This window comes from Mustela nigripes, chromosome 4 (assembly GCF_022355385.1).
Source record: "Mustela nigripes isolate SB6536 chromosome 4, MUSNIG.SB6536, whole genome shotgun sequence".
In the NCBI taxonomy this organism is placed as follows: domain Eukaryota; kingdom Metazoa; phylum Chordata; class Mammalia; order Carnivora; family Mustelidae; genus Mustela; species Mustela nigripes.
This window is the reverse complement of record NC_081560.1, coordinates 89,001,712-89,026,357: the sequence shown is the minus strand read 5'-3', so window position 1 is coordinate 89,026,357 and position 24,646 is coordinate 89,001,712. Positions and strand designations below refer to the sequence as shown.

At 44.2% G+C, this 24,646-nt stretch overlaps 1 protein-coding gene across 3 annotated transcripts in view; it reads right to left on the bottom strand.

The window, feature by feature from the left end:
* Positions 1-1,761: 1,761 nt before the first annotated feature.
* The window catches only part of PIK3CG (phosphatidylinositol-4,5-bisphosphate 3-kinase catalytic subunit gamma), a 32,547-nt gene continuing 9,662 nt past the window's right edge, over positions 1,762-24,646 (bottom strand). For all 3 annotated transcript variants that reach the window (XM_059397029.1, XM_059397028.1, XM_059397027.1), the window contains 6 exons: positions 21,726-21,872; positions 20,137-20,227; positions 19,206-19,336; positions 18,111-18,222; positions 16,731-16,888; positions 1,762-5,012 (listed from right to left, as the gene is read on the bottom strand). In XM_059397029.1, coding sequence (XP_059253012.1) covers positions 4,734-5,012; positions 16,731-16,888; positions 18,111-18,222; positions 19,206-19,336; positions 20,137-20,227; positions 21,726-21,872 — 918 coding nt within the window. In that variant the 3' untranslated portion in view covers positions 1,762-4,733. The remainder of the gene's footprint in view (positions 5,013-16,730; positions 16,889-18,110; positions 18,223-19,205; positions 19,337-20,136; positions 20,228-21,725; positions 21,873-24,646) is intronic.

Sequence of the window (24,646 nt, the reverse complement as noted above, 5' to 3'; positions counted from 1 at the left end):
GATTAGAACTGTACTGTAATACTGGCTTATAACTACCTTGTTTCACTCCTCAGTAGGTCGTAGATCTACATGGACATCAATACATTTTCATCTATCGTATCTTTTCAGGGTCTTCACTGTAGTCCATTCTATGAATATGACTTAACCAATTCAGGCTGTTTGCAATTTGGGGTTGTATTAGAGAGAAAGCTGGTAGCTAGTTCTGCCTCTAAGTCTTTGCACGTTTGTCCAATAATTGCTAAAGGATAACTTCTTGGATGTGGACTTGAGGGGCCGGAGAATAGATATCTTCTTAATTTTGATAAAATTTGACAAAATGTCGTGCATAAATTTATCAATTTGTTCTGCTTTCAACAGTGTGATAGAGCTTTCTTTCTCCCCAAGTATCATCAACTCTAGGTTTGGCCACTCTTTGTTCATCTGATGGTGAAAAGAAGCTCAATTTATCTTAATTTGCATTTGTTTAATCCACAGTAATTTGGGGTCTACAGTCATATGCTAATTGGCCATGTGCATTTTTTTGGGTGAATTCAATATTTTTTCTGATAAGGTGCTTATTTTTTACTTATTGAATTATTAGCGCTTTTTATATATTAAGTATATTCGCACTTTGTCACGTATTTTGCCTGAAGTTGAACCTTTTTGGTAATAGCAGAGAATATCAAATATCAAGTTTACTTACATAAACTGTCTCTACCCCCCGGCCCTGAAAAAAGAAACCCCCACAAAACTGATGATTGTTGACACTGTTAGTTTCCTAGGAATGTCATAACAAAATATCACCAATTGAGTGACTCCAAACAGTAGAAGTTAATTCTCTCACAGTTCTAGAGGCTAGAAAGGTGAAGTCAAGGGGTTGGCAGGGCTGTGTTCCCTTGGAAGCTTCTAGGGGAGGGCGCTTTGTTTCTGTCCTCATCTCTTCCAGCTTCCGGTAGCCTCAGGTGTTCTTTGGCTTAAATCACTATGATCTCTACCTCTGTTACAGTCTCTCTTAAGTGTACCAGTCCTGTTGGGTCAGGGCCCACTGTTATGACCTTATTTTAACTTTACTACATCTGTAGAACCTATTTCCAAATAAAATTGCATTCACAGATACCAGGGATTCTGACTTCATATCTTTTGGGGGGACACATTTCAACCCACAAGAGGACCCTCCCCATTTTGAAGTGTCTGCTATTGCCAGCAAACTATAGACCCTGGAAGGACTGAGGCTGGGTTGATTTTGTTCTATATTCAAATTCCCAGTCCTTAGCATAGAGACTAGTATGTTGTGGGAACACCATGGGTTTCTTTTTTTTTTTAAAATATTTTATTTATTTATTTGACAGAGAGAAATCACAAGTAGATGGAGAGGCAGGCAGAGAGAGAGAGAGAGGGAAGCAGACTCCCTGCTGAGCAGAGAGCCCGATGTGGGACTCGATCACAGGAACCTGAGATCATGACCTGAGCAGCGGCTTAACCTACTGAGCCACCCAGGTGCCCCACCATGGGTTTCTTAAAGAATTTGACTCTCAGGAATCTCTGGCCTTTCAGAAATTGAAAAGATGTGTACAGAGAACACAAGATGTCTATTCTTTCATTTGAATTTACATTCAACAATTAAGATGCAAATATAATTGGGGAGACCTAGACCATCCCGGAAGAGGAAATGTCTCAACTTTCTGAATGAGTTTGTTTGCCAAGTAGCATGCTCTAGGTTTGCCCAGCATCTGTCCTAAAAATGAGTCTTTGCAAATGTGCAGACAAGTACGCAGACAAGAACACAGACTAGAACCACATTTATTGACCGGAATTTTTAGGTTGAGTTAAACAGAAATAAGATGGCAGAACCCTTAAAAATCACCCCATTTTTTTTTTTTTTTTGTATCATAAAACACAATTGGCAATTTATTTCATGGCTATGGCAAACAGAGCCTAGGTTTACCAAATGCCAGAATTTGCTCCAGAAATTTACTTCCTTGATCATTTTTGGCTCATTTCCAAAAATATGTTCCATTTACAAAGGACTCACAGCCTCCAAATTTTCCTGCAGATTTCCTATATGTAATCTTTCTTTAAAAAAATAATTCATCTCCTGTAAAATATATACTTAATATTTTTTTAGAAGTCAAGAGTTTTCTCTCGGGGTTTCCATACTTTATCTATAATGTCTGCACTCCCTTACACTTTCACCAAAGCTAGTCAAATACAGTCCTAGAGGGCTAGGGCTCGAACACCTACTTTGTGCTACTTTTAGTGGCTATGGTTCCAGTCCAAAACAATGGGTCAGTGTTTGAAGTCCTAATGTACAGCCATAGAGATGAGGTATTTTAATTAGAACAGAAATAACATTTTGATCTGGGCACTTTATTGGAACTCGCACATAGTCCACATGGAAAAGTGAGCACCAAAGCCATTATTCAGATATATACAGTTTCAGCTTCATGGGCTTGTGAACGGTCTAGCCCAGGGCTTGGTTCCATGCTCTCTTGCTGTCTTGAGCTTCTTAACAATTTTGGAGTGGCAGGCCCCCACGTTTTCATTTTGCACTGGGCTCTGCAAATTACGTAGCCAGTCCCGGACACACACAAAAGCTGCTTTGGCCAGAATCCTCTGAATTGAAATCTCTGTTTTCATCTGTCAGGGAAGACTGAGTGGTGGGTCATTCCCCCAAATCTCCTCCCAGGAGGAGCGGGCCCTCGTTCTAGAACGTTTTCAAAGATCTAAAAGTTGTGGATCATGTGATGCCCTGGGAGGAACGAAGGAAGGAAACACGTAAAGGTGATTTTTATCGGCAAGTCTGAAGAGTTCAAGTTCAGCGAAATATGGAGGAGTCAAGCCCAAGGTGATGTGTACCAGCGTAAGAACCTGTTCGTTTGAAGTGAAAATAGGTGTGCCCATGTGCCAGTAAGCTAAATATAAATACATTCCTCTGTGATTCTTCTGTCAAAGACGATTATTTCAGCAATTTAAATAAAAAGCAGAATCTGTGGCAAGGCCAAGTTTGTCTGTTCTTTATAAGAATAATGAATACAGCCTCTTCTGAATTAGAAAGCATCATTCTTCCTATTTTTCTTCAAAAGAATGGTGGGGAATAGTTGTTGGAAAAATGTCATAAAACATCCATCTTCCATTAAGACAGGATTAAACATTTCATTACAGGGCATGGTCCTCTCTATAGGAGGATAGAGTGTGATTTTAAAAGGATAGCTTGTCAAGGAAGAGATCGTTCTAGACCCCTTGTGAGCAAGGCAAAGGCTCAGCGGGCAAGGGAGCAGTGTTACCTATACCTTCAAAGGGCTTTTGCATATACAAAAAGAAAAGTTTAGGCTCCACTGAAGTCAAACAGACATCTTTTCAGAAAAATTTTAAATTAAGTATCTATTTAGAAGTGATCATGTAAAAATGTAGGTACTGTGACCAGAGTTATTTCTAGGTAAAGTACCAACTATAGGTAGTTTTAAAATATTTTATAAATAATTTAATGATCTTTCTCTAGGTTAAACGCTTCCAGTATAGAATATTTAGGAGATGAAAATGGTTTTTAGAGAAGACATTTCAGCTTCTAGGAAATCTAAAGAATACGTCAGAGTTTCAAAGTCCTCTAAACTGAGAGATGGCCAGAGCACGTAGTGTGTTTCCTAGCTGGATGTATTGTTTAGAGCTCAAAGACCTTCTTCCATTGAAAAAGAAGAAGAAAAAAAACCTGCTTAGGCTAAAATTTAAAATTAAGGCATTTGGAAACGAACCCCTATTTCCTAGAATGTCCTCTTTATTAATATACTTAAAAAAACAAAAAACAAAAAACCAAAAACTCCAAACATTTCTACAAAGAAGTACCTAAAATTTCAGTAACCCTAGAGGAGAAATTGTTTTTCAACTACTGTTCGCATTCTAAGGTAGATCTGTTCTGAGGATATCACAACTTGGATAACAAGTTGTGGGAGGGTTAGCCATTAAGGAAGAAGGGAGGCAGGGAGGAAGATTAAAAGGTCAAAAAAATATTGGGGGGTCCCTTTAGTCTCCTCCTGTTTCCACTAGTGAAGGCTGGTGTAACTGTACTTGACCATTGACTCTTGGGTGGAGTTGAGACGAAGGGTCTTATCTCTGTTACTCTCTTCGTAACCCTGCAGCCAGACCCACAGGCGAGGGCCAGGGTCCAATGGTTCAGGTTTTCCAGTGTGTCCGTGCGTCTCAACTGTATGCTGAAAAAGACCCTAATTACAAGAGACACTAAAAAGGCCAGCTCGCCTTTGCTTTCAGCAAATCACTAACCTCTACAGACAAGGAGGGGGTGTTTGGAAGTGTCCTTTGGGGAATGAGAGAAAGGTACAGAGATAACATCATTTTCTCTCAAGGGCTTGAGGCATGCAAGAATAACCAAAATTGAGGGTAAACTCAGATGAAAAGACATGTCACCACTTATTCTCGAGAAGCACTTAGTGACCAGATAATCAAATCAGCAGGCACCACGAGGAAGTAATTAGTTTGTTTAAACTTAGACTGTTCTCCGACATCACTGAGGCGAATGAGAGAAAAAACAAACCTGGGCATAAGCCTAAAACCCAACGCGACTTAGACAATGTGACATGCCAGTATTTTCCTGCAGCGAAGAGTCCAGCTAGGAACAGGTCTGTCTTTCTGAAATGCCAACCTTCACGATGTCCTGTTACCTTTCAGATCCGAGTTTGATGACGGACGTGCTGACCTAAAGCTCTAGGACCCGCACTGGTTCTGCGTTCTAGCCTGGAGAATTAGGCGGAGTGCTTCTCTCCTTGTTTGATGCCCAAAACAAGATGCAGGAACCAGTTAAACTGCACCGTCCACCCTTTGTCTCTGCAAACTTCGATCTGATCCAGGAAATACTTCTTAGCTTCCTCCTCGTTCTTCCCCACGGTTAGGGCATCCCGAATATATTCGATATCTTCTTTGCTGGTTAACTGGGGCATTCCCGTCATCAGCATCATGGAGAACAGGATGATCAGCAGGTTTGTGTGGTGACGAAGGGCGAGGTAAGCCTTGACACACACGTCCTGCATAAAGGAAAAAGGAAAAGACAGCGCTGTTAGCCTTGTCGCGGTAACTGAGTGGGCCCATTTATACGGCCTTATCCTATCCTCTCGGATGGAAGCCGTCACGAAGAGGGCAGGTCCCGCGCCTCAGATGGAAGCCTTGATGAGAATGTAGGACTGTGTTTATACCCTCTGAAGCACGCTGGTGTCATCACCCAGGGTCCGGCTGGGCTCCAGGAAAATTAACTGATAGGCTACGTTTCATCTTTTTTCTTACTCTACCTTTTACGTCCATTTCTGTCCCAGGACATTGAGGGTAGAAATGTCTGTAGGCTCTGCACAGGGATGAGTCCGTTTTTGAACACCATACTGGAAGCAGTAAACTTGATGTAAGCCTAAGTGTTTGGCAATGGCTCACGGAATCCAGAGAAATGAAGGCAATGCGGTGTTGGGAGATTTTTGTTCTCATCTTTATTTTACAATTTGTTCTAGTCTAAGAAAACAGATGTATTAGCGTTTTGCTGACGCTCAGAATGTTGAATAAATGTGGGGATTTTAGTACAAATGCTGGATACTGAGTGAGAGAGAGGGCTTTAAGCCAATGCTTTGTCTGGACCTCCTCCAAAAGCCTTTGAGCAGATGAGATAGGTGAGTTGGGTCCACTTGGGAAGCAAGGCTAAGGGCTTATGCCAATTAAAGGATCCCAAAGTAGAGAAGAAATTTCGAGGTTCTCAATTTTGCAGTATGAGAACCACCCAGTCCTAATATCGTAACTTGGCAAAGATACCGTGTTAAAGAAAACAGGATTTAATGATTACAGATAGAAATATTTCAAATAAAATAGAGTAAAATGCTAAAAGAATAATATACATCTCCAAAGACTATTTATTCCCAAATTGCAAGGATCATTGTAAGGTACTGTATTAAAACCCACTTCTTATTTTTTTAAAAGATTTCATTTTTAAGTAATCTCTAACACCCAGCGTGGGGCTCAAATGCACAACCCCAAGATCCAGAACTGCATGCTCGACTGACTGAGCCAGCCGGGTGACCTCTGCTTCTGATTTCTTAAAATTCACATGTCAATATGTAACTAAAATGTAATGTGGAAGGTAAACTTGTGAGTATTTACAAATAACTTCACTGTCTCCTGCGAACACTGAGGGGAAAAAACAAAAATACTGTAGCAACTAGTTTTTATCAAAATAGCTTTTGAGGGGGCACTTGATTGGCTCAGTGGGTTAAGCCTGAGCCTTCAGCTCAGGTCATGATCTCAGGGTTCTGGGATCGAGCCCCACATTGGGCTCTCTGCTCATCGGGGAGCTTGCTTCCCCCTGCCTCTCTGCCTGCCTCTCTGCCTGCCTCTCTGCCTGCCTCTCTGCCTGCCTCTCTGCCTACTTGTGATCTCTGCCTGTCAAAGAAATAAATAAAATCTTTAAAAAATAGCTTTTGAGGGGTAGCTGGGTGGCTCAGTGGGTTAAGCCTCTGCCTTTGGCTCAGGTCATGATCTCAGGGTCCTGGGATCGAGCCCTGCATCAGGCGCTCTGCTAGGCAGGGAGCCTGCTTCCCCTCTCTCTCTCTGCCTGCCTCTCTGCCTGCTTGTGATCTCTGTCAAATAAATAAATAAAATCTTGAAAAAAAGAAAAAAATAGCTTTTGATAAATTTAATACATAGGATGCTATAAATTGGAGCCACCAGTTAGAAAGTAGAGTGAAAAGATAAATGCTGTGAATAATGGCAGCAAAACCACCCCCCACCCCATGACTCCTGGGATAAATGCATACACAAAACCCACAGAGCCCCTTGTTTCTAAAGATGCGAAAATTTACTGAGAAATAGAAAACGTGAACACGTGGAGTGATGTAGCATGATCCTCAGAAAACTGCTTATTATAAAGACACAAATTCTTCTCAAGTTCATCTACGATGAAATTTCAACAAAAATTCCTATTGGATATTAAAACCTAGATATGGTTTTAAGTTTATCTGGAACCATTAGGCCCAGAGAGAACATTTTGAACGAGGACGTTAATGAAAACCAGTCCTTGGCATGCCAGATACTAAAACATATTCTAAAACTATGGTATTTAAAACTGTGGGAAATAGCGCCTATTCTTTTCCTCAGAAAAAGAGAAGACATTGTGTAGACGAGAATGGAAAAGTTCAGCACACGGATCTGACTAAATGTCCATGTAATATCTATCAAAGTTGACTTCTCCAATTAGTGAGGAGAAGATCTATTATTGGATAAAAGGGGTTGGTACAATCAGCTCAACATTTGGGTGACAAAGCCTATCCTGTGTGATAGGCGAAAATAAATTCCCGATGCATTAAAGATTAAATATGCTACATTTCATCTTTTTGCTTACACTACCTTTTAGGTCAATTTCTTTCCTAGGAAATTGGCAAACATGTAAATAATCATGGAGTGGGAAAGGCCTTTATGAAGATCACTTTCCAAGGTGCAGTCTTCTAAAGCAAAGGTAGAGAGATTATGGAAATGTTACTGGAGGTGGGGAAGCTATAACCAACACCAGAAAAAACAAACAGCAAGAGAAGACACATTTGCAACACGACAAATCACTTCTTTGATTACCGGCCCCCAATAGCTCTTACAAATAGGTAAGAAAGAATTAAGTAGTTGGCAGACATATAAGCCAATGATATAAATGCGAATTCACACTACAAGACAACCAGAAAATAAACACGAAAAAATACACCATCTCATTAGTAATCAAATAAATGTAATGAAACAAGATGGAAGCATTCACCTACCAAATTGGGAAATCTTAAATTTTTTTCTTAAAAGAATAAAATCCAATGTTCACCTTTCACGGGATGACAGAAGGTGGGAATAGGTGTAAATTTACTAGTGAACAATTTGGTAACATGCATCAAAAGCTTTAAATTACTAATAAGTGTTACAGAACATCACTGCAGCGGTGACGGATCAAGTGACCGATGCCATTCATCCAAAATCAAAAAAAGTGTACGCGTGAAAAGGCCCAGTTCTGCTGTAGGTGAATTATGTCTCAATAAACTGGACTTTAAAAATGTGTCTATCCTTTTATCCGGCAATTTCCATGCTAGATTTTTACCTTTAAAAAAAAATTGCAATCACTTTTCAAGTGCTCGGTCTATAAGAATATTCAGCAGAACATTATTTTAAAACACGGGAGCTTAAAGGGGACCTAGACATCTTACAAGTGCGGGTTGATAAAAAGGGTGGATGGGAGTCCCTCCAGCTGTGGGCTCTGTAAGTGCTGGAGTGAGACTGGACAGGAATGTGGAATGGCCATGTAACAGCGTCATTGGACAACACATGCAGCGTAAGCCCGTATTGGTAAATGGACAGAAAATATTTATAGAGAAAAAAGACTGTAAGGTTAACAGGCCAAAATGTTAAGGTAGTGAGTTTCCTTTTTTGCTCTTGGATGGTCTTGTCTGTGTCCCTCGCATGTGGCCGACTGAGAGCCACGGTAATGGCGGTCACATCTGTACAGCAAGGCTGGACCATGGACACATCACCCCGTCTAAGCAGAAAAGCCCATGGATGATTCTGGCATTAAGCAAGAAAATATATATAAAATGCCCGGTCCAGGGGGCGGTACACAGCGCTCCTTCAGTAAACGCTCCTCACCTCCTGTCCCTGTCTGGAGGGGTCATCACTCTGTGTCTCCTGCCTGCCTGCTTGCCCTGGAGCTGGAAGCTCCTAGACCCAAGGGCCTGGGCTGTTCCTGCCTTGGCCCCAGTGCATTAGCGCTCTTGCGTCCTTCGTGACTCTGCTCATGGCCGGAAATCACTACCTTCTGCTCATCCAGAGGACACACCGATGTCGCTTTCGTTTCTTGGTAATTACACAGGTGAAGGGCAGACTTCACCCCAGGCAACTGGCTCATTAATTTGTCAGCTCACACGATTTTCACAAGGGCGTCGATGGGGATGCCTTTTGGTTTTGAATTGGAGTATATTCTGATTTTTAATTATTTCCCAGCCTTCTGTACACTGGGGGCTCCAGGCACACCCCTTGCTGTCTGAGCTCACCGTGCAGTCAAACTCCTTAATAGAAAATCTTTGAGAAGGAAAATGAGCGTGGGGCCAAGGTATTTGAACACCAGTCCGTAGGTGCTGTGTATGTTTTAAAGCGGCAGCCCAGTGAGGTTCACTCCTCACTGTGGCACACAGAAATGTATTAAAGGAAAAGAACTGTCCTTTGTCTGCGTCTCTCCCTCTCGGGCCATCTCCTCTACATGAGGCATCTCTGCTGGCTTGAGTTTACTCAGTTCTGATTGTCACTGTGTGCGAAGGGTCATGTCTGTGAGGGAGAAATCTTAACCCCCAATTGCCCCGTATGGGGCAGACACCGTGTCTACACTCTGACTGGCCGAGCAGACACTGAACCTTCGTTAGAGATTTAATGGTCTTTGGCTTAGCGAGCGTGCAGAGTAGGGGTTAGACGTGCGGTCGCACTTCGCAGCCTGGATTCAAAGTTGGCTTTATTACAGACAAGCTCTTTGTCATCGGAGAAATCACTTAACCTGCCCGGAGCTCAGTTTCCTCATCTGTAGCACAAGAATAATACACTGACCTGTTTCATAGGGTTGTGGTGAGATTTAAGGGTGGTGTGGGTGGTTGGCGATTATTATTAATAGAACGCCAAGTTGCATTCTCGAACGCCCATTTCTCGACGCGGAGGTGGGGAGCCAGTCGGAAGCAGACAGTGGCCTGGCAGCTCCTGCAGGGGGTTCTCTTGGTGGGGGAGGGGCTCAGCTGGGCACTGGCCCCGCCCCCCTCAAGCCCCAGAAGTTTCAGTTCTGCTCTTGTACTCAGCCACTGGGGCGTGTGTGAGAGCGCCCTGGCTATGGGCTGCCCTGGGCCGGAGGCCTGTGGTTTGAGGGGCTGAGGATGTGGCCTGCGGAGCTGGGGGGAAACACAGAACACAGAAGTGACCGGTTGGAGCAGCAGAATTTTCCCTTCCGCCCAGGCTGCTTGGCACGACCTCAGACATCCTCATTCTCCTTCTCAGCTTGCTGGTAAAGGCTGTATGATGCCAAGTGGAGAAGAAGGGGTAAAGAAAGACTCTGATTTCGGGAACTTGGCGTGATGCACTTGTTAATGAGCACGAGTGTGGGGAACGCAGTAGTATTGTTACTGTGAGCCGGCACACCACCCAGGAGCCGTTAACAGATAGACTGAGCCTACACAGCACCTCAGCTCCTAATTTCATCGTTGATTCAAGTGCCTTAATTATAGCATCCAGTACCAAAGGAAAGGCTTGTTTTTACAAAGCTACCACTCCCGGAAGCCTTGGAAACAAAGGACTTCATTATCATTTCAGGGTTAAGACTTAGAGTCATTTTGTTAACTGGGCCCAAACTCGTTCATTAAACTGAAAGCTTTCTGTATACAGTCTACTAATTTCTTTTCTTTTTTTTTTAAGACTTTATTTGACATAGAGGGAGAGAGAACATGCCTGAGTGAGCTCAAGTATGAGCTGGGGGAGGGGCAGAGGGAGTGGGAGAAGCAGGCTCCCTGCTGAGCAGAGAACCTGATGCTGGGCTCCATCCCAGGACCCGGGGATCGTGACCTGAGCCTACCGCCTTAACCGACTCAGCCACCCATGTGCCCGTCTACTAATTTTTTAACCACCAATGAGCTCTGGCTGCTTTAGGCTGTCCAAGGTCATAGGAAATAGGCCTCCTTTTTCTTAAAACAAACTCCTCCATTTTCGTCTAAAACAAAGTGGAAGTGAACTAGTACTGCACACACATACTTACAAAAATGAGGAAGCGACCTCAGGCCTACAAAACAGGAACTCCAGGGCAGAGAAGAGAGAGAGGAGAAAACCTCACAAAGATTCATCAATGAAAAGCAATGTCCGTACCCGCTGACTTTTTCTAAATAGTAAGGGTGCCTCCGTCCGCTAGAGGAAGGAGACAGTGGAGAGAAAAAACATTCCTGTCAGAGAGGATTTTATTTTGTTTTGTAACAACAACAACAAAATAATCAATGAGTTGGCCAGGCTATGCTTTTAGAAGTTATTCTGGCAAAACGGAGAGACACCGGCTAGCAGACCTCAATAACGCAGGAGGAAGCACTTTCTGGATAATCTGAAGGAAGAGTGTGTCTGACACTTGGGTGTGCATTTGTTGAGCTTGAATTAGGAATCTTGTCTCTAAGGACCTCTTAAAAATGAATCTCAGACCAGCTCCGTCTACCAGGCGAAGGGCTGTGTTGCCATGTTCTCAAATACTTAGAAGCTCATTAGAAACCTACCGGTTACACTGCCTTGCATTATTAGTCAGATATTCTAAATGGACTGTATGTGTGCGTGTTCTAGCCTGTTTCAGAAGGGACTGAGTACACAGAAGTCAAAATAACATTAATTTGAAGTGAGTAGAAAAAGGAAAGGAAGGACAAAGGACATGATCACAGGGGGTTGGGATAACGACCAGGTCAAGGCCATACATCACAAATGCTATGTACTTGCCGTGGGCCATCTTCAAATGTTTCTGTAGCCAAAAGGAAAATCAAACCCCTTACTTCACCCAATGGTCAAATGATTTTAAGAAACTCTTTGTGTAGGAGAAACACAGTCTTTCTGGAGACTATGACCTAACAGAGATTTTGCAAGAGGATCTCTATAAAAAGAGTACACGTTTTTGTAACATGGGGAGTAACAGCCTCAATAATACTCTTCGGGTAGACGAAACAATTCTCTAGAAGAAACTAAACAGGGAGAGGAGATGCCAGTCGGAAGGCTATTCTTGATAGATGTTTAAAAGTTACGGGGATCCAAAATCCACGCCCGTGAATCCCAATGCCTACGGATGACTGATGCTGGACCCTTCTCTGAGGCTGTCTTCCGGTGGATAGTATAGACTGAGCATCCTCAGGCGGGGAGAGAGCAGGCTGAGCCTGACCTTGTTATGGTCCAGGGTGCAGGTCCCAGGAGGGAATCCTTTCTCAACTCAGTGTGTTCTGGGCACATCTGAGATATTGACAGATAAGCTTGTGGTCTCCCTATTGGAGACCAAACCAGATGCAAATTTCTTTCCTTGACCCAAATTTCACCCCACATTTCTGTCTATACCTGTGTGGCTTTCATACTGGGCGCCTGTACTTTTTGTTCCTAAATACGGATACTAAATACTGACTTCATGCCCCGGCTAATGCTATTCTTTCTGCCTGGATGTTCCTTCCCTTCCTGTATCTGCCCGCAAAGTGCAATGGATCTTATCCATCAGGGCCTGGTAAGAACTAGGGAAAAATAGGGCCTGGTGACCACAACAGGGCGGAGCAGGAGGCTGAGAAGGTGTAGGCTGGCAGCCCGTTAAGTACAGGGGGTTCTCAGTGTAGACAAACCCAGGGTTACCACGTGGGGAAGGGCGGTCAGAGAGCAGGAATGGGGAATACCGGCGAGGAGGCCACAGTCCTCAGAAGTGTCAAGCGCTAGGGTCCCTGTGGCGGGGGTTAGGACAGTGCTTGAGTTTCCAGCAAGGCAACTGGTAGGTGGGGGCAGGGCCCCGCTCCTAAAGGCAGGTTAACAAGCAGGGCTGTGCTGGGGAAACTGAGGCAGAGGCAGTTAAAAGAACCTGGGGCCAAGAGGAGAGCAAGACGACAGCTGAGATCGTTCTTAACCCCAGTCAGGACTCCGCACGGAGATCGGGTGCAGGGACCTCACTGCCAGGGGTGGTAAAGCCGGCCCCCAAGATTAAAGTAACACCATGAATAAGTTCCAGAACTCTCTCCTATAAAACGCTTCTTAAGAGTGACATCTAGGGGCAAATGCCTTTTAAGTGTGCTCCTCGAGCTGCCTGCTTTGCATAGATGTGCCCGAGAAGGTGTTATTTGGCTCCCCAGCTTTCTTTTGCTTTATCTAACATGCATTTGCTCAGTGCCTACTGTGTGCCAAGAGCAGGCAGGAACTGACCCTCCGCCCTCTCCTCTCCACTCTGCAAATACCTCCTGCGCACTCCCTACATCTCAGGCCCCACAAGAGGGATTCAGGTCAGACGGGGCCCGGCTGCCATAGCCTTGCCCAGACGGCAGTATGTGGTCCCAGGTGCCATGAAGGCACAGTGCAGGGCAAAGCACACGGCCGGGGGCCCCACCAGTGGGCGACTGCTCTGTTTGGAAGTGAGTGTGGGGGGTGTGTAGTGGGCTCCCGGAATGGAGCCTCCTGGGCAGGCTTCGATAATCAGATTTGATTCAAAGTGAGGTGAGAAGCCGCTGAACAGTTTATAGGGAGTAGCAGTGTATCTGTTGCTTCAGTTCAGGTTTTAACCAAATTCTGATGAATTTACAATCTTCTCCGAGGCCAAAGAGTAGAATAAAGGCAAAACGCTCAAAGGCGGACAGCGTTCTTTTTGGAAGGTGGGTTTTCAGTATCTTCTGATATTTTTAATATTTCACTGGCCTTAAAAAAAACACATTTACCACCTTTAAAATTAGGAGAAAGCCCCCACGTTCTTAGATTAAGAAAAGAGGGAGCCAAATTTCATTTGCTAATGATATAAATGTATCTGTAGGTCACAGAGGTTCTAAAACCATTTAGTGAAATTTAAAGCACAGTGGTTCTCAAATCAATTGTCTGAGTAAAACGTGGTTTTCCTTTTCACCCTTCAGTAAGGGAGAGATTTTCCCAAAGAGAATTTATTTATCAAAACCGTCATCTTTGAAATGTTTCTGTTTAACATGTGATGTCCAGGACGCTGCTCCGAAGGCCATCGGGGCTCCTCGGGTTAAAACAGTCAGCATGCCTTGGTTTTGTGCCTTTTGTGTGATCACAGCTTGCTCCTGAAGTCGACCTGATTCTAGAAATAATTTATCAAGATGGTCCTGGGCTCAACAAGTATTTTGGAAAAAAGGGAGAGGGGCAATAAAGCAGCGCCTTCCTCTTTCAGTTTCCGGCCTTCGAGCCTTCAGCCAGGAGCTAGGCATGTTTTCAGGTCTTATGGAGAAGGCTTGCCTCACCCTTAATGAAAAGTGGGTCAGCTTCTCTCCACCCTCCCCAACAGGTTACTCAAACGTGCTGTGTGCGTTAATTAACCTCACCATTCTAAATTAGCGGTTTGCTGGAAATGAGGACACCTTTGATTCAAAATGTAAATATATACAACATTTTCTAGCCTACCTAAAAATGGTGGCTTTATTATACGAGATCCTGTAGCACTATTTCGAGAGCTTAGAGACGTCCTCCCAGAGCCTGAAGGACTTTGTGTCAAAAGGGGAACATAAAACTAAGAAATAGAAAAACTTCTGGAGGGTTTCGCAGTATGTTAAAAAAAATAAATTGTCACAAGGCCTGAGTCAAATGATGAAAACCTGCTGCTCATCTTGCTCAGGCTGAAACGTCAGGAAGCCTGGATATGAGATAATGGTATACACACGTGTCTGTGGCCTGCTTTTTCCCTGTTGTGAGTGAGGTGCGGGGGATGAGCAGATAAAGAGGCAGGGTGGGGGGCAAGCAGGCAGAGCTCGGACCCCCCACCGCCCCCGCTCTTTCCCCAGAAAAAGGCTACTCTTCTGTGTTTTGTACGTTGCTGTTGTGCTTGTGATCTCATGTCTAAGAGGGCTTCTCAGCTTAAAAGCTTTCCAAGTTAGCAGACCCCTTGCAATATATACGTCCCACTGGGGGCTGCCGGGTGTTGGATTTCGGCTGTGGTCTTGGCACTGGGAAGAGCATTCTACCCATTCTGCTTAGATAATCCCTTCCTGCTCCTGCTGTTACGGAACAGGAACCCCAGGTTCTGAACAGATGAGTTCTCTGTATCACACGCAGAGATACTAAGTAGAGGACTAGGATTCAAGCTCATTTTTCTGCTCCTAAGCCATCCTTCAGCCACAGTACTGTGGTTTAAACCGTAGGCCAGTACTCTAGAACACAGATACGTCAGTTCCGTAAAATTTACAAAGGTGTGTTTTTAGCAGTGCACACCGCCTAGAGGTCACTTTGGTGAAGGAGGTTTTAGCGGTTTGGGAAGACAGCTTTAGTCACAACAGGTGGCGCAGTGGTCCTGGACCGAGAGACTAGTGCCAAGGCTCCCTGCAGAGTTTTGTTGCTTTGGGTAGAAGCTGCCTGGGACGAGGAGTGACCTTTCCTTGGCCTTCCATGTCCCAAATCTTCATTAAAGACTATTCTGAAGCATAACAATGAATAAGAGGAAAGGGGGAAGTCCTGCTGGGATTTTAGGGGTGGCACGGACACTGTGGGGTCCATAGGAACATCAGAGACGGGCAGTCATTCTGGGGAAAACCGCTCACCAAGAGAAAGAGAACAAACACAGAGACAGCAGGAAAGCTTGTCAGAGAGGACGGACTCCTGTGTGCCTGACTCTCAGTGGCATGACTGCAGCTGTGCTTGAGGCCCCTTGGGGCGCCCCCTCCTCTGGGGTCCCCCTCTTCTTTAAATGGTAAAGATCTTCCAGGTTTGGGGTTTTTTTTGGGAACCATTTTTCTCTTCCAGGAAGTTGTCAAAAAACATGGTTTTTAACGTTAAAGAAAAACAGGACTGAGATGTGTCAAATCCCTTGAAATAGTCTGAAACCCAGTTGAGTTCACACAGAAACACACACACACACGCACACCCCCCAAATCCTAAGACATCTGGCCGCAGAGATCTCAGTCTCTCTGACAACACTCCTGGAACCATGGGAGAATTAAGTCCTGTAATCAGATCGAAATCAGCCAGGAGAACAAACAAGAACAGACAGCTTTCAAAACAATGCGTATCTCCCAGTTCCTGTTGCGCTGAATTGTGGGGCCTGGGCCACCTCCCAAGGATCCCAGGGTACTCAAGAAGAGACGCCCGGAAAAAAGGTTTGTTCCTGAAATGCTAATTGCAAACCAGGCTGTGCTGAAGAGGCCCTAAGGCTGGGGGTGAGGGACGGGGGTGGGGTCTCTAGAGGGGACCCAAGCACAGCTGCCGGTCAAGTCACACTCGACCTCCCTGGTCTGTTTCGTGTTCGTGGGGGGTACCGTGCATGTATTTCATGCAGCCCGTCGCGTAGTCATTTTCACTTCTATTCCTTCACAGTTACTAAGTTTGCAAGTGCCAAAATGTTCCTCCTCGGGTGCTTGAAATATTTGCTAGTCAAATGTGGATGGAGACCAGGAAGGAATATAAAAGCAAGGAGGACGTGAAGGCCCGGGGAGACGGGCTGACCCGTGTCAGAGCCCGCTGACCAGTGAGTAGGCCGTGTCAGAGCTGGGCGCACCCCCTGCACACACGCTGACAGGATTTCGAATGAGAGAAGGAACTGCCCTTCACACACATGAGACAAGAGTCCAGAGGTGCGGCCACCATGCCCTCTGTCAGTACTCTGAAAAAGACACACCTGTCGCAGACATCAAGAGGAGCTCCCGATTGTTGGAGAGTCCTGAAAGGGACACGCAAGATTTGGATTTTCTAGGCCCTGGCTTGAATAGAGAAAGAAATATTCGGAGGGGCTCCCCGGTCAAGCCCCCCTTCAGTACAGGGGCCATCCCGGTGTTCCGGATCTGCCTGTCCCTGGATTACGGAATGCTTTCACCTGCCGTTTGGTTTGGGGTGGAAGGTGACGGAGGAATGGGATCGTGTACGTGGGGATGGAACGCAGGAAACAGGGAGGACCGGGTGCCTCTGCCGGAGAGGGTGGGCAGAAAAGCCTTAGTGGAGCTGAGGGGGCAGGGCTGCTGGGCCGGGCAGGCACTCTCCGGTTGGTGTTCCCGGAGGCCACGCAGGAGGAGGCCAATTACCTGAAATTTCTGGAAGTGTAGGCTTGTCTTCTTTCCAGAAGTTCCCATCACAAACAGGAAGTCTGGAGTTAGCACAAACGGCACTCTTTCTTTATTAATGCCCAGGAAACTTTTGTAATTCCCAAGAATGTGTCCAAAGTCAATATGAAATAGGTTTCCTTCGGAGAAGAAAATGTCGGACATCATTACACTGGCACAATGGCTTGTAACAACACTCTGGTTTGTTTATTTCCTGGAGTATTTTTTCAAGTTGCTTGAAAATGAGCTATCTTGGGTGAGAGAGCTATTTTTACCCTGTTTTAGAGGCTTGTGATATTTTTTCGGCTTAGCAGGTGTGCGTAGTAGTAACCACAAAGCACTCTTTGAACCAAGTGTGTTTTTGATATCCTCTGGTGTTCTTTAAATGACAGCCAAATGCCATTAAAAAAAAAAAAATCCTTGACTCGTCTCAGAATTATTCTTAGAAATGGAAGTTTACACTCTCTGGCTAATCTGCCATCGTTATAACCGGGACCCTCTTATGCCCTTTATGGGACTCGGGAGAGAAGGCGGGTCGGTGCTGCTTGGGGGAAGGGCATTCACCTTTTACTTTGGAGTAGCCCCACAGAAATAAACCATTTTGAATCTCCTTTGGGTCCATTTCTACCCCTGTCACTATTACCACCACGATGACCACCATCTCCTCTCATTTACGTAGCCCGTAAGTACGTGATGTCTTTTGCTTCCCACAGAGAGGAAGCAGTTTACCCCCATCTGGTGCCTTTTCCAGGCTCCATTCTTAAACTGGTCCAGATTTCTTAGAGAACCCTTTCCTGGCACGGTAGCCAGTACTGACCACTGTCAGGGCAGTCAGCGAACTGGTGACGAGGGGTAGGTTAGGAAGGCAGAGCGCTTCCGATGGAAGGACATCTGGGAGTTCTTGTCGTCACTTCCCTGCTGTGTCTGGCACTACTGATCATACCCGCTGTCACCAGCTTCTGGGATATGTCCCCACCCAAGCTTTCTAGCTACTCTCTGGCTTTTCCTTCTGAAGTCACATTTCTGGAATCTTCTGTTATTCACTCCTGGGTTCTGTCTGGGAGTGATCACGGTGTCTATGTCCCTGCATGGTAATGACTTCTGGATGTGTGCTCTCACACGGACCTCTGCTTAAATATTGCTCTGTGCCGAGGGGAGGGGAGGAGGGGAATTAGTACTAGTTCAGTGGGGACAGTGTTTCCATTGGGGAAGGCGAGAAAGTTCTGGCGATGGGTGGTGATGGTTGTGCAGCAGTGTAAATGTATTTAATGCCATTTAACTGTACACTTAAAACTGGTCAAAATGCTAAATTCTGTTATATATATTCTACCGTGATAGAAAAATGATAATAAATAAACTCACCTGTCTCCGTGATCATAATATTGTCGTTGTGCCTGTCGCCTATTCCAAGAACAAAGGTAGCCACACAGTAGCCAGCGCAGGAATAAACAAATCTCTCCACGGCTGCCTGAAACTAATGCAAAGGCATCCGGGCATTAGCTGTGTTCTAACCACAAAGAACAGCGCACCCCAGCGACAGGTGACTTCCGAAAAGGACAGTTCTGGGAACTGTTTTCAGAGAGCAAATGGGTTGCCCCTGATTTCATTAACGTTCTACGAACTGCCAACTTGGTCACTGCTCTCCTTACAATTTAGGTGAAGATTCGGTGACTCACGAGAGCGGGGAGAGGAAAGAAGAGTCAGGGAGCAACAGTTGATCGAAGGGTTCATTTCCGCACCGCTTGCCAGCAACTCCACAGAACCCATAATGGTTCCTCCTTCATCCGTGAACATATGTTTTGCTTGTGACCACTCCCAGTAGGCACGGGTTCACAAATCCACGTGTATAGCCGCCTAATAAGTGCTGCTAGTTATATTTCCTCCCCAAAAGGCTGCTAACCATGCAAATGAGAAGGGCTAATCTGGCGCAGCAGAACTTGAAGCGACAGCCAAGCAGCCCCAGCACGCAGCTTGTGAAGGACGCAGCATATGTCCTTCAGAAATATGCTGGAACTGACATTTGCCACATCCATAATTCACCGTTTAGATGGGAGGGCGGGGGCGGGTGTGTAAATTACAAGTTCGCTGATAGGATAGGTGGCGTTTCTCAGGGAGGAAGGGGTTGATAACACAGTGACTACATGTTTCTGCTGAACAACAACAATGGACTGTCCTAAAAAGTGCCAACACATCATTTCATAGAACCAAATTTGATGCAAAGTGTGCCTGATAATCAAAGGAGAAACAAATGCTCTCAGCATTCTGAATGGAGCGTTTGACACCAATCTGCTGTGTCCCACGGGAAGGTGCTTAAAACCCTCTTGGCCTCATGAGGACAGGATTTTGCCCAACATCAGGTGTGACACTGGTAGATGCTTTGAAAATGTGAACCCATTATTGCTACATAAATGACCAGCTTGCAAGGAGCCTTTGGCGCTGCAAAAAGCAGGAGCTCACCTTTTCTTCAATGGGGCATTTTTCTTTGAGCCAGTGATTCAGGACCTCATCTTTGAATGCACCTGTGTTGCCCACTGTGCTTTGCTGAATTTTGGCAATTGTTGTGGCATCTTTCACGATCTCGATCATTCCTACAGGAGGCACAGAATCTGATGTAAACTGGGACCTGACCCCGGGGTGAATGGTTCTGTCTTTGTTGATGGGGGTTGGGGGCAGCAGGCTTTTCAACCAGGGGGCTATTTTCCAGGTTTGTGCTTTTGGTTTTCTTAGGAAGGACAGGAAGTAAAGGAGGAGGAGGGAGGAAGTTGTGTAGGACCTGCTTTTGGTGTCCCTGAATGAAAAAAGAGGAAAGCTGGTTTTGAAAAGTCATAAGTAAAAAGCACTTATGTGCTGAGCATAGGAGTTTGGCAAATGGTGCCTTTTCCTTTTTTTAATCCCAGGGTCAAATGGAAGTGGTTTTATACAGTTCTCAGATCAGAAGCTTGAATAAAAATATGTGTGGCTCAAAAAAAAATGTTAAATGTCTATAAAAGCACCGAAGAGATGACTACATAATCACTTCAATAATGTGAATTCTAAGATACTAAAGTAAGTGACAGATCTTTCCATCTATTTTTAAATGTTATTTGTGAGAGAGACGTTTAATGTGCAGTGAAACGAGTTACAGTTTAGACATGGAGAAGTAGAGAGGAGGGAATAAGTTCTTACTAAAATCATTGCCATGTATAGTCACAGGACTGGAATCCCACACTTGTGTATTTCCAACAGATCCACATTAACTCGAGTCACATGCACCAGCCTTGGAACACTGCCTTCCTTTATATATGTATTATGTGTGTAATTTTTCAGGTATTAAATGCCTACACCAAAGGGCTTAGGATCCCGTGAAGCAAGCTGAGCAGTACATTCATCTCCCGAGGTGACCACATACCTATTTTGTCCCCAGTTGAAATGCAACCATATGGCAGGAGGCACAGATCCAAAGATTCAGTCTCCCAAATGGATTCCATGATTCGTAGAATCTGGACAGTGAACACAAAAAAAGTCTCCATTAGAAATCTATATTTGCTTAATGTCTTTTTCTTCTCCCTTAAAAAGCCCCACAATCTTATCTGGTAACATGAAATATGTATGTTAACGTACACTCTATAAATAACAGCCATACTTTATTTATAAGGGGTGCTTTGAGATTCCCCTTCCTTGGGGGCCTCTTAAGTTCAGTCCCTGAGATGTCCTCTGGGGAAGAGGGTGAATGGATTTTGAGTGGGGAGACATGGTAATGACGTTTTAGCTATTCTGGGGTTATGGTCTGCTCTGCTGTTCTTACGAGTTTTTATCCATAAGGCACGCTTGGGCTAACCCAAGACAACAGGAGCAGCGCTGAAAATGCCGGCAAATTGACTGAGTGCTGTTCTAGGTCTTTCATTTGCATTTACCCTCTCACGGGGGTATGATTCTCATTTCCATTTTGCAGGTGGAGAGACTAAGGCTTCCTGAGCTCTTGTAAGCAGCATGCCTCAGCATCAAAACAAAACAGAAAAGGCAAGTGCAAACCTCCCCGCAAATTGAGAGGAATGGCACAGTGATGCGAGTTCTTGTCTTCGAATAATTCAAAGGAGTCTGCAGATTTATGGGAAATGCAACAAACCTCCAAGAGGTTTGAAGGATTTCTTTTCCTTTCTTTCTTTTGAATACTTCTGAGACAATACACCTAGGATTCTCAAAAAGAGAGCAAAAGGTATTATCGCTTCCATATCAGAAATAAGTCCGAGCAGAAACGGAGAGAACGAAACACGACCAGTTTTTAAGCAGGCCACATTTAGCTCAATGAGGTCTGCCTATTTTTAAAAAAACCCACTAAAGATTAGAACTTATGTTACTTCTACAATGGTGAGCTAGAATATGGAGAATATTACTTTACCGGTTTGCAAACCTAAAGTTGATCCAGAAACGTTAGACAATATGGAAGATGGCCAACATCGATTACCATCTGCCTCCTGCTCTAGTAATCCATTCACTCCTGCTGTTTAACTGCATGAGTTCTGACATCACCTGCCTGTTCTTCTTCTCTCTTTCCTGTCAAATCCTTCACTTGGGTTTGCAGATGTGGATGTGTATCAGAGTCTATGGGTCTCTAAGGAGAGCACCTGTGGGTGCACATCTGTGTCTATAAATATACATAAAGGGGATGCCAGGGGGGCCGAAGAGGTCTGTATTTTATGTTATCGCGTTAGGAATATGGTGTGCACAAGAAGGGCACGGGGAGGGAGACCCATCTGGCCCCATGCGGAGGCTGGCTGTGCATCTTCTCACGGATGGATGGAACAGGGCTGTTCCCTGATCGCGCATCGAACAGTCTGCAGCCATGCTCCCCGCTGTGGAAACTGTTACGGAATGCTGGCTCACCGTGTGTGGATGGAATAGGAGAGTGGGAATGGAAGTCGTGGGGGCATTTTTTAGCTCTAACACGGGATTCTTTTTTCAGGTAACTGTGCAAAAATTTCCTTAGCGGTGGCGTACCTGTAAAATCAGCATGTCTTGACGCAGGTCATCACCATGTTTAAAGATAATTCCAATCGTTTCGCTGGATAGGGCTGTGGGGTCGGCACATTTAAACTCAAGCCACAGCGGCTTCTTCTTGGAGGCCATCACTTTACATTTTTCAATCTGTAAGAAAAGGGTCATGTGTTTCCAACACATAATGAATACATGTTGTGGAGATACAAATCCTCTTGCAAGGCGCCACTACAAACAACCAGTACGGCATCCTAGCTGGAAAATGATGCTTAACGATTTGGGTGAAAACACAGAAAGGATTCCAACCAAATCTGGAAATGCTCTCTAAGAGCAAGTCATAGTACCTGAAAGCAAGAGTTCTCAAACTGTGTTCCAAGGAACCCTCAGAGTTTGTGGAGGTACCCAAGAAACAGTGGCAGATGCCATCTGTATACCCACCTCCAAGGGCCCTGGTAGTCCCATGTGCCATTTATCCAAGCCCAACAAATACTAGTAGATGAAATGTAAAGAAAACCATACCAAGGCCCATCATCATCAAATTGCTGGAAACTCACGGTGCTAAAACAGAAAATCTTAAAAGCATCTTAGGGAAAAAAGACATGTACAGAAGTCAAAGATAAGAATGATAGGAGAATTACTGTCAGAAAATATGCAAGCCAGAAGAAAATGCTGCTGAAAGGGAGGGAAAAAAATCACCCTAGAATTTGATATTTAGGGGAAACATCTTCCGAAAAAATGAAGGTGGGATAAAAAGGTTTCCTAGACAAACATAAGCTGAAAGAATTTCTAGCCAGAAGACCTGCCTTATAAGAAGTATTTAAGGCTGAAAGAAAACAATACCAGAGGGACACAGGAGCTGATACAAAGAAATAAAGAGTCCCAAATGTGGTTAAGTGTGTGGGTAAATATAAAAAATGTTTAATCTCTTAAATCTGCTCAATCTATTCTTAACTATTTAAAGCAATAATAACAAGAGCTATTATTATTATTGGGTTTATAACATATGTGGGAGTTAAAGGCATGACAGAATAGTGCAAAGGATGGGAGGAAGGTAATGGAAATACACTGTTGTAAGATTCTTAGGCAGATATGGAGTGGTTTATCATCTGAATGTAACCCAGAGCACGTGGTATTGATAGAAGGATATCTATTTATTTATTTATTTATCTTAGAGCAAGTGGGAGGAGGGACAGAGGGAGAGGGAGAGACAGAATGCCAAACTCCTCAATGAGTGCAGAGCGTGATGGAGGTCTTAATCTCCTGACCCTGAGATCATGACCTAAGCCCAAATCAAGAGTCGGAAGCTCAACACATTGAGCCACCCAGGCTCCCCAAGATAGATCAACGAAGTGGATTGGAAAATCTAGACATAGGCCCTCTGAAATATGATCAGTTGATATCTGACAAAAGTGCCAAGGTATTTCAACAGGAATAGGTTAGTGTTTTCCATGGATGGGGCCAGAAAAGTCAGATATTTGATTCTAAAAAAACCCACACCTGATCTTTACTTCCAACTCTACACAAAAATTAACTCAAAATGGGTCAAAGACTTACATATAAGAGTGAAAACCATGAAACTTCTAGGAAAAAAGGATTTGTCATGTTGAATTAGGCAGTATTTCTCAGCTTGGCCTTGCTGCCATTTTGGGCTAGATCATTCATTGTTGGGAGGCTGTTCTGTGCACTGTAGGATAGTAAACAGCATCCCTGATCTCTGCCCACTAGATGCCAGCAGCATTGTTCCAGTTGTGACCATAAAAAATAGCTCCAGACATTACCACATGTATGTGTTTTTGTTGGGGGGTGTCACCCCTGGTTGAGAATTACTGGATAAAACAGATGTTTCATAGGACACATACACACAAAAACTATAAAAAAGTGACAAGTTAGGCTTAATTGAAACTAAACCCTCTTCTCTTTGAAATACACTACTAAGAAAATGAAAAGGCAAGCCATGGACTATTATTCATAAAATATATACCTGATAAAGAAAAAAGGATTTGTAGCCAGAATATATAAATAACTCAAAAATAAGAAGGCAACCCACATTTAAAAAAAAAAAAGGTGGGAACAGAAACTTCTCAAAAAAATAAATAAGCATATGGACATTGGGGAGGGTATGTGCTATGGTGAGTGCTGTGAAGTGTGTAAACCTGGTGATTCACAGACCTGTACCCCTAATAATACATTATATGTTAATATATGTTAATATATGTTAATATATGTTAATATATGTTAATAAAAGACAAACAAACAAAAAAAACTTGGGGAAAAAAATAAGCACACAAGAAGATACTCCACATCATTAGAGAAATGCAAATAAAAGCAACAGGGTGTTACCAGTTCACCATTGCAATGGCTAAAATTAAAAATTGGTGATAGTAAGTGTTGGCAAGGATGAGAGACAATTGGATCTCACAATGCTGGTGGGAAAATAAAATGGTACAGCCACTTTGGAAAACCAGTGTGGCAGTGTCTTATAAAATGAAACACACATGTACCATGACTCCACTGCCTTGCTGTTAAATACATCCTCAAGAGGTGAATGGAAAACAAGTCACAGTATATCTGGACAGGGGAATACCACTCAGTCATAAAAACAGGAAGAGAATGTTGACACACACAGTGACGTGGATGGATCTCAAAAGCACTATGCGAAGGAAAAGTATCCAGAAACAAACACCACACAGTGTATGATTGCACCTCATGAAGTTCTAGGAAAAGTAAAACGATGTGGCAGGGGCAGATTTGCTGTCTAGGATGGGGGATGGCAGGAGGGAAGGTCTAATTGCAAAAGGCACATGAAAGGACCCTTCCTACGACATCTCTTTGGAAATGTTCTCTATCCTGATCGTGGTGGTGGTTATATGATTTGTCAAAACTCATTGCAACGTACACTTTGGATGAGTGAGTTTTATTGTACG